This window comes from Otolemur garnettii, unplaced genomic scaffold (assembly GCF_000181295.1).
Source record: "Otolemur garnettii isolate 467f Iridium unplaced genomic scaffold, OtoGar3 scaffold00013, whole genome shotgun sequence".
NCBI classification, from domain to species: domain Eukaryota; kingdom Metazoa; phylum Chordata; class Mammalia; order Primates; family Galagidae; genus Otolemur; species Otolemur garnettii.
The window spans coordinates 891,961-900,820 of record NW_003852408.1 but is presented as its reverse complement, the minus strand read 5'-3'; the positions used below and the strand labels follow the sequence as shown (position 1 = coordinate 900,820).

General features: G+C 39.8%; 1 protein-coding gene across 3 annotated transcripts in view; it reads left to right on the top strand.

The window, feature by feature from the left end:
* Window positions 1-8,860, top strand: part of GIGYF2 (GRB10 interacting GYF protein 2) — a 145,264-nt gene that overhangs the window by 88,343 nt on the left and 48,061 nt on the right. For all 3 annotated transcript variants that reach the window (XM_023510308.1, XM_012802254.2, XM_023510307.1), the window contains 2 exons: window positions 533-692; window positions 8,559-8,725. In XM_023510308.1, the coding sequence (XP_023366076.1) occupies window positions 533-692; window positions 8,559-8,725 (327 nt within the window). The remainder of the gene's footprint in view (window positions 1-532; window positions 693-8,558; window positions 8,726-8,860) is intronic.

The window sequence follows — 8,860 nt, the reverse complement described above, 5'->3', positions numbered from 1 at the left end:
GTTTGGCGGGTCCGGGCTGGGGATTCGAACCCGCCACCTTAGGTGTACGTGGCTGGCGCCTTAGCCGGTTGAGCTATAGGCGCTGAGCCAGCTTCTTTAGTTTTAAAGTACTTAACTGAGTCAGGTGGTACACACCTGTAGTCCCAGCTACTCAGGAGGCTGAAGACAGGAGGATCAAGTCCTGCCTGGGCAGCATGGTGGCACCCTGTCTTTTGAGAAAAAATAAAAGTACTCCTGCTAGTGGGTTGGTTAGAATCCTGAACTTTGATCCATACTCATTCACATTTGTTTGCTTACTAATTTTGAGACCATGAGCAAGACTTGTCATCTCTTGAGCCTTAGTTTCTCTTTATGTAAAATGCGGATAGGACCTATTTTACGGCATTGTTGGGAGATTTAAAATTACCTGCTGTGTCCCTTGCTTAGTGTCTTTTATAGATCAAGTAGTTCAAAAAGGGGTGGCATTATGTATACAGATATTAATTTAAGATCATTTGTTTCCTTAATCCATTTTTTGTTTTTATGTTATTAGCAAGCTGAGAAGATGGTGGCTTATCTCCAAGACAGTGCGCTAGATGATGAGAGATTAGCATCTAAACTGCAAGAGCACAGAGCTAAAGGAGTGTCAATTCCGTTGATGCATGAAGCAATGCAAAAGTGGTATTATAAAGATCCTCAGGGAGAAATTCAGGGTAGGTCATTCCTACTTGTAAGTACTGAAGTGTCTGCTATCACCTACAGAGCCCCTAAGAGGAGAAGTTGTTTAAAGTTAAATTGAATGCTAGTAGAGAAAGAAGTCAACAGGTTTTCTTCATATTTATGAAGAAATGTGTATGTGTGCACTCTCACATACTGATTAAGCATCCCTAGTCTAAAAATCCAGACACTGAAATACTCCCATGAGCATTACTTTGGGTGACATGTTAACATTCACAATGTTTTTTGGAGGGTGGCGCCTGTGGCTCGAAGGGGTAGGGCACTGGCCCCATATACTGGAGGTGGCGGGTTCAAATGTGACCCCGACCAAAAACTGCAAAAAGAAAAAAAGGGTTTTTGGAACATTTTCTTTTTGTTTTGTTTTTGGAACCCTAGGTAGAGTGCCATACTGTCACAGCTCACAACAACCTCGACCTCTTAGGCCCAAGTGATTCTCTTGCCTCAGCTTCCCAAGTAGCTGGGACCAGGTGCCTACCACTATGCCTGGCTAGTTTTTCTATTTTTCGTAGAGACTAGGTCTCACTCTTGTGTAGGCTAGTAGATTTTGGAGCATTTTGGATTTTGGATTAGGGATAGTCAACTTGCATATAAAAGTAATTTGAATACATAGCAGCATATGATTTAATATGACAGAAATGTAAACAAAATACACAAGACTTTCTAAACTGGCTTCCCAGCTATGTAACTAGACAGGTAAATTTCTTATCTTCTCTGTGCTTCAGTTTTAGTCTCTCTGATCATGAAAAAGGTAATGATAGCAGTGTTGGTGGGCCTTAAGTTTTTTCCTAAAGTAAAGTTGATATAAATGGTAAGAGAACTACTAAAAATGTCTGAGGAAAGGTAATACTTCTACATTACAAATGAATACCTTAAAAGATTTGTATGGTGGCTTGACGCCTGTAGCTCAAGCGGCTAAAGCGCCAGCCACATACACCAGAGCTGGCAGGTTCAAATTCAGCCTGGGCCCACCAAACAAAAATGATGGCTGCAACCAAAAAATAGCCAGGTGTTGTGGTGGGCGCCTGTAGTCTCAGCTACTTGGGAGGCTGAGGCAAGAGAATTGCTTAAACCCAGGAGTTGGAGGTTGCTGTGAGCTATGATGCCATGGCACTCTACCCAGGGCGACAGCTTGAGGCTCTGTCTCAAAAAAAAGATTTGTATGGCGCCTAAGTTAGATTAGAATGGAGAGAGAATGCTGTAAAGGATATTTATTGATTCTTTATTTCAAGTTTTAGAATTTCTGCTTATAATCTGAACTTGGATGTTGATTGTATTAGGATCATTTTCATGATACCATTTTACTGAGTATACTGGTAAGCTCTCTCCTCCCCTTGCCGTGTCTTATTTTCCTTCACAGAATTCATTGCTACCTAGCATTGTATATATTTGTTCATTGTTTACAGTCCATTTAGAATATTAGACATATGAGAACAGGGCTTTGTTTGTCTGTATAAATAAAAAAAAATTGGGATAATTATAGCTTCATATGCAGTTGTGAGAAATAATGCAGAGAGATTCTGTGTACGCTTTACCAAGTTTCCTCCAATGGTAGCCTCTTGCAAAACTCTAGTACAGTAACACAGCCAGGATGTTGACATTGGTCTAGTCAAGATTCAGAACATTTCCACCTCAACAGAGATCCTTTATGTTGTCCTTTTATAGCCACATGGCATTTCCCTTCCACCTACAAGCCCTTGTTAATCCTTGCCAACAGCTAATCTGTTCTCCATCTCTGTATTTAGTCATATCAAGAATGTTATGTAAATGGAATCATCATATCTTTGAGAGTTGGCTCTTTACACTCAACATAATTCTCTGGAGATTATTCCAGGTTGTTGCATATATCAGTAGTTTGTTACTTTTTATTACTGAGTGGTATCACGTGATGTAAATGTATCAAAGTTTGTTTAACCCATTGGAAGACTTGTGGTTTGTTCAGTTTGGGGCTACTATGAACAAAGCTACTATAAACATTCATGGACAGTTTTATTGTGTGAACATAAGTCTTTGTTCCTCTGGGCTAAATGCCCAGTAGTACTATTGCTGAGTTGTAATGGCGGCTATATTTAGTTTGTAATGGAATTGTTGAACTGTTTTCCTGAGTGGCTGTGCCATTTATATGTTCACCAGTAATGTAGGAAAGATCCACTCTCTCCACATCCCTACCAGCATTTGATGTTATTGCTATTTTTAACATTTTGGCAAGTGTGCAGTGATACCTCATTATAGGTATTTAATTTGCATTTCCCTAGTGGCTAATAATGTTGACCGAATTTTCATGTGCTTATTGGCCATCTGTTTGTTCTCTTCAGTGAGATATCTCTTCATGTCTTTTGTTCATGTCCTAATTGGATTCTTTGCTTTTTTTTCTTCATTTTTAAAGTTGTTTTAAGTGTATAGTTCTTCAGTATTAAATACTTTCATCATGTTGTACAACTATCAGCATCATACATCTCCATATTCATTTTCCCACATTGAAACTATATGCATTACATATTGACTTCTTATTTTCTCCTCCTCCTCACTGGCAACCAACATTATACTGTCTCTATGATTTTGACTCCTTTAAGTACCTCATTGTAAGTGGCATCATACGGTATCTTTTTTTGTGACTGGCTTATTTTGCTTAATGTAATGTCTTAAAGGTTCATCTGTGTTTTAGTGTATGTCAGAATTTCCTTTTTTTGGCTGGATAGTATTCCACTGTATGTATATACCACATTTTGTTTATCCATTTCATCCGTTAATGGACATTGGGTTTGTTTCCATGCTTTAGCTATTACAAAGGCTGTATGAATATGCATTTACAAATTGAAACTCTATTTTTTTTTCTTTTTTTTTTTGAGACAGAGCCTCAAGCTATTTCCCTGAGTCGACTGCCGTAGCATCACAGCTCACAGCAACCTCCAACTCCTGGGCTCAAGCGAGTCTCCTGCCTCTGCCTCCCAAGTAGCTGGGACCACAGGCGCCTGCCACAATGCCTGGCTATTTTTTATTTTTGTCTGTAGCCATCATTGTTGTTTGGTGGGCCCAGGCTGTATTCGAACCCGCCACCTTAGGTGTATGTGGCTGATGCCTTAGCCACTTGAGCCACAGGTGCTGAGCCTGAAACTCTATTTTCAATTTTTTTTTTTTTTTTGGAGACAGAGTCTCACTATGTCACCCTCCGAGTCATGGGCTTAAGCGATTCTCTTGCCTCAGCCTCCCAAGTAGCTGGGCACCTGTCACAACGCCCAGCTATTCTTTTTGTTGTCATTGCAGTTGTCATTGTTGTTCAGTGGGCTCAGGCCGGGTTTGAACCCTCCAGCTTTGGTGTATGTGGCTGGCTCTGTAACCACTGTGCTACGGGCACCAATCCTCTATTTTCAATTCTTTTGGGTATATATATTCATAAGTGGAATTGCTTGATTGTGTTGTAATTCTACTTTTAAGGTTAAGGAACTGCCTTACTTTTTTTCACAGTGGCTGTACTATTTTCTTTTCCCACAAGAGTTTCAATTTCTCTACATCTTTTTTTTTTTTTTTGAGACAGAGCCTCAAGCTGTCCCCCTGGATAGAATGCTGTGACATCACAGCTCACAGCAACCTCCAACTCCTGGGCTCAAGTGAGTCTCCCGCCTCTGCCTCCCAAGTAGCTGGGATGACAGGCGCCCACCACAACGCCCGGCTAGATTTTGGTTGCAGCCATCATTCTTGTTTGGCGGGCCCAGGCTGGATTTGAACCTGCCAGCTCAGGTGTATGTGGCTGGCGCCTTAGCCGCTTGAGCCACAGGCGCTGAACCAATTTCTCTACATCTTTACCAGCACTTACTACCCCCAAGAAGACACAAAAAAGAATTCTAAGCACAGGGAAAGATGATAAACATCACTAATCATTAGGGAAATGCAAATGAAAACTACAGTGGGCTACCACCTCACACCCATTTGGATGGCTACTATAAAAAAAGTCTATTCCAAGTTCTTTACCATTTTTATATATATATATTTTTTCTGTGTGAGTTTTGAGAATTCTCTCTATCTTGGATATTAACTTCTTATAAGATATGTGATTTACAAATATTTTCTCTTGATTCTGTGGGTTGCCTTTTTACTCTGTTGACACTGCCTTTAAATGCACTTAAAAACATTTCTTCCAAGGAGTCTAATTTATTCTTTTTTTTTCTTTTGCTGCATATTCCTTTTGTGATCATATCTAAAGTGATCTAGTGTTGTCAAGATTTTTGCTCCTATATTTTCTTCTGAGAATTTTATAATGTATAGGTTTAGATTTTTGATCCATTTTGAGTTAATTTTTTGTATATGGTGTGAGGTAAAGGTCCAATTTTTTTTTTTTTTTTTTTATGTGTGTATGTGTGTGAGCCAGAGTCTCACATTATTGCCCTTGATAGAATGCTACAGTGTTACAGCTCACAGCAACCTCAAACTCTTGGGCGTAAGCGATTCTCTTGCCTCTGCTGTGGCTGGTGCTACAATCACTGTGCTACGGACACTGAGCCCCAACTTCTTTTTCATGTGTTTTTTCTAGCACCATTTGTTGAAAAGATTGCCCTTTTCCTTTGAATGGTCTTGACACATTTGTCCAATTGCCTGGTCATATACTTAGGTTCTTTTTTGGGCCCTCTGTTCTTTTCCATTGGTCTGGGTATCTTTGTGTTGGCATAGTACTGTTTTAATTATTACAGTTTGTAATAAGTTTTGAAATCATAAGTGTGAGTCCTCTAGCTTTGTTCTTTTTTAAAAGAATTTTTTTTTTTTTTGGAGACGGAGCCTCAAGCTGTTGCCCTGGGTAGAGTGCCATGGCATCACAGCTCACTGCAACCTCCAACTCCTGGGCTCAAGTGATTCTCCTGCCTCTGCCTCCCAGTAGCTGGGACTACAGGCGCCTGCCACAATGCCCAACTATTTTTTTGGTTGCAGCCGTCATTGTTTGACAGGCCTAGGCTGGATTTGAACCTACTAGCTCAAGTGTATGTGGCTGGCGCCTTAGCTGCTTGAGCCACAGGTGCCAAGCCATAAAAGAAGTTTTAAAAGATTTTTAAGATTGATAAATTACGCATTTAGTGTATAAAACATATTTTGAAATAACATACATTGTGGAACAGCTAGGTCAAGTTGATTAACATGCATTACCCCCCCTATTTTTTTTGTGGCAAGAACACTTAAAATCTGCTCTCAGCAGGTTTTCAAGACTGTATGTAATCCACTGTTCTTAACAATTGCCAGTGCTCTAAGATAGATCTTTTTATTCTTCTTTGTAAAGAAAGAAACATTACGTTATTTAAGGTTTCTCGAGATTTCTGTATGCATTTTAGAACTAGGTTTTCTGTTTTTACAAAAAGTAGCATTGGCATTTTAATAGGGATTGTATTGAATCTGTAGATTGCTGCAAGTAGGACTGACATCTTAACAATATAAGTCTTCTAATCCATGAACATGTGTGCCTTTCTATTTAATTAGGTCTTATCTTTAATTTCTTTTTCTTTCTTTCTTTTTTTTTTTGAGACAGAATCTCTCACTATGTTACCCTGGGTAGAGTGCCGTGACATCACAGCTCACAGCAACCTCAAACTGTTGGGCTTAAGTGATTCTCTTGCCTCAGCCTCCCAAGCAGCTGGGAGGCGCCTGCCGCAACCAATGCCTGGCTAATTTTTTTGTTGCAATTGTCATTGTTTTTTAGCTGGCCCAGGCTGGGTTCAAACCCACGCCTGGGTATATGTGGTCAGTGCCCTACCCACTGAGCTATGGGCACCACCTCTTTCTTTAATTTCTTTTTAAATTTTTTTGAGATGGAGCCTCAAGCTGTCGCCCTGGGTAGAGTACCATAGCATCACAGCTCACAGCAACCTCCAACTTCTCGGCTGAAGCGAGTCTCCTGCCTCCACCTCCCAAGTAGCTGGAACTACAGGTGCCTGCCACAACACCCGGCTATTTTTTGGTTGCAGCTGTCATGGGCCCAGGCTGGATTTGAACCTGCCAGCTCAGGTGTATGTGGCTGGCATCTGAACTGCTTGAGCCACAGACTCCGAGCCTCTTTAATTTCTTTCAGCAGTGTTTTGTCATTTGCATTGTGTAAGACAATGTTTTGTCATCATGGTGGATTTACCCTTTACTATTATCTGTCTCTTGTACCTTTTTTACTCTGAAATTGCTTTATCAAATACCAATGTAGCTTACTTTTCATTAATGTTTGCATGATATAGTGTTTTTTATCCTTTTATTTTCACTCTGTCTACTTTGTTATATTTGGAGTGACTTTTTTGTAATCGGTCATTTTTATTCTGTCTGATGGCTTCTTCATCTCCAAATCTGGAATATACAAGGTAAAAAGCAAACTCAGGAAATTCACCATCATGTCATTTCTCAAGCCCTATGGCCCCTAATTAGTATAGCTTCTCTCTGCCTTTCGAAGTGTTCTTTTATTTGCTTTATATATAATGTTCAATGTTCAGGTTGTGTTTTTGTGTGTGTATATTTTTGTTTGTTAGTTTGTTTTAAATCTTTCTTGCTCTGTTGACCTGGCTAGAGTGCAGTGATGTCATCATAGTTTACTTATTGCAACCTCAAACTCCTGGGCTCAAACAGTTCTTCTGCTTTAGCATCCTGAGTAGCTGGGAATATAGGCTGTAGCTGGGAACAGAGTCATGCACCACCACACCCAGCTAACTTTTTCCTTCCTTCCTTTCTTATCTCCCTCTTGCTCAGGCTGGTCTCAAAATTCTGGCCTCAAGCAGTACTCCTGCATCAGCCTCCCAGAGTTGTTCAGGATGTTTATTGTATTTAGTAGGAGGAGTAGGGAAAAGTACATCTACTTCCAGGACTTTGTCCTCAAGCAGTATTCCTGCACCTGCCTCCTCGCATTTTTATTGTACTTAGTATGAGAAGTAGAGGAAAAGTATATCTACTCTTATCTTTCTGAGGTGAAAGTTCAAGGACTTTGTTTATTGCCTTATTTTTATGCCTAGATCTTACAGTGTCAGTGTTTAGTAAATATTTGTTGAATTAATTAATGGTTTATTGATCAGAATACATTTTGTTCATTAATTTTATATATAAGATGGTTGATTATTTGTTATTGTAAAACGTTCAGAGAATGTTAATTTTTAAGGTCTTAACTGGGCAGATAAATTATAATTTTTCTTTATTTAATTGATTTTGGTTTATATTTCTCCCTGCCTTCACTAGTCAGTGGCAGAAAATGAAAATTGGAGAATGTGTTCAACTTACGTGTTTTTTATGCCCAAATGATGTAAAGACTAGCAAATACTTAATTCTTTCCAATTGTATGTTTTTTTGACAAATGAATTATTATGGAGATTGAGTGAGATAGATACAATTATGTTATCTTTTTTTTTTTTTTTTTTTTTTTTTTTTTGAGAAAGAGTTTCACTTTGTCACCTTCAGTAGAGTGCTATGGTATTATACCTCACATCAACCTCCAACTCTTGGGCGTAAGCAATTCTCTTGCCTCAGCATCCCGAGTAGCTGGCACTATTAAGCACCTGCCACAATGCCCGGCTATGTTTTTATTGCAGTTTGGCAGGGCTGGGTTCGAACCCGACACCCTCCCTGTCGGGTTGGCACCCTACCCACTGAGCCACAGGCACCGCCCCAATTATGTTCTTTATAATAAGGCACTGCTGAGAATTTGGGATATATATACATAAGTTTTATTTCAAACTTGTTTATAGTTAGAAGCCTAGTTGTTAACTCTGGAAGTGAGTTTAAAAAGTAATATATATTGACACATTAACTAGATGAGCATCACATGCAGGAAATATCTTTTTTTGTCTTTTAGCCTGAAAAGATTCTTACTGCCCTTCTGTTTAATTGGTGCCATTTAGGTCCCTTCAATAATCAAGAGATGGCAGAATGGTTTCAGGCGGGCTATTTTACTATGTCGTTACTGGTGAAGAGGGCATGTGATGAAAGCTTCCAGCCTCTTGGTGATATCATGAAAATGTGGGGAAGGGTTCCTTTCTCTCCGGGTCCAGCTCCCCCTCCTCACATGGTAAGTACCTGTACCTCACCCAGAATGTATATTAGTCATAGCAGCACTTGCTTCCTTTTGAAAATACAACCCAGGCTCGGCGCCTATAGCTCAACCGGCTAAGGCGCCAGCCACGTACACCTAAGGTGGCGGGTT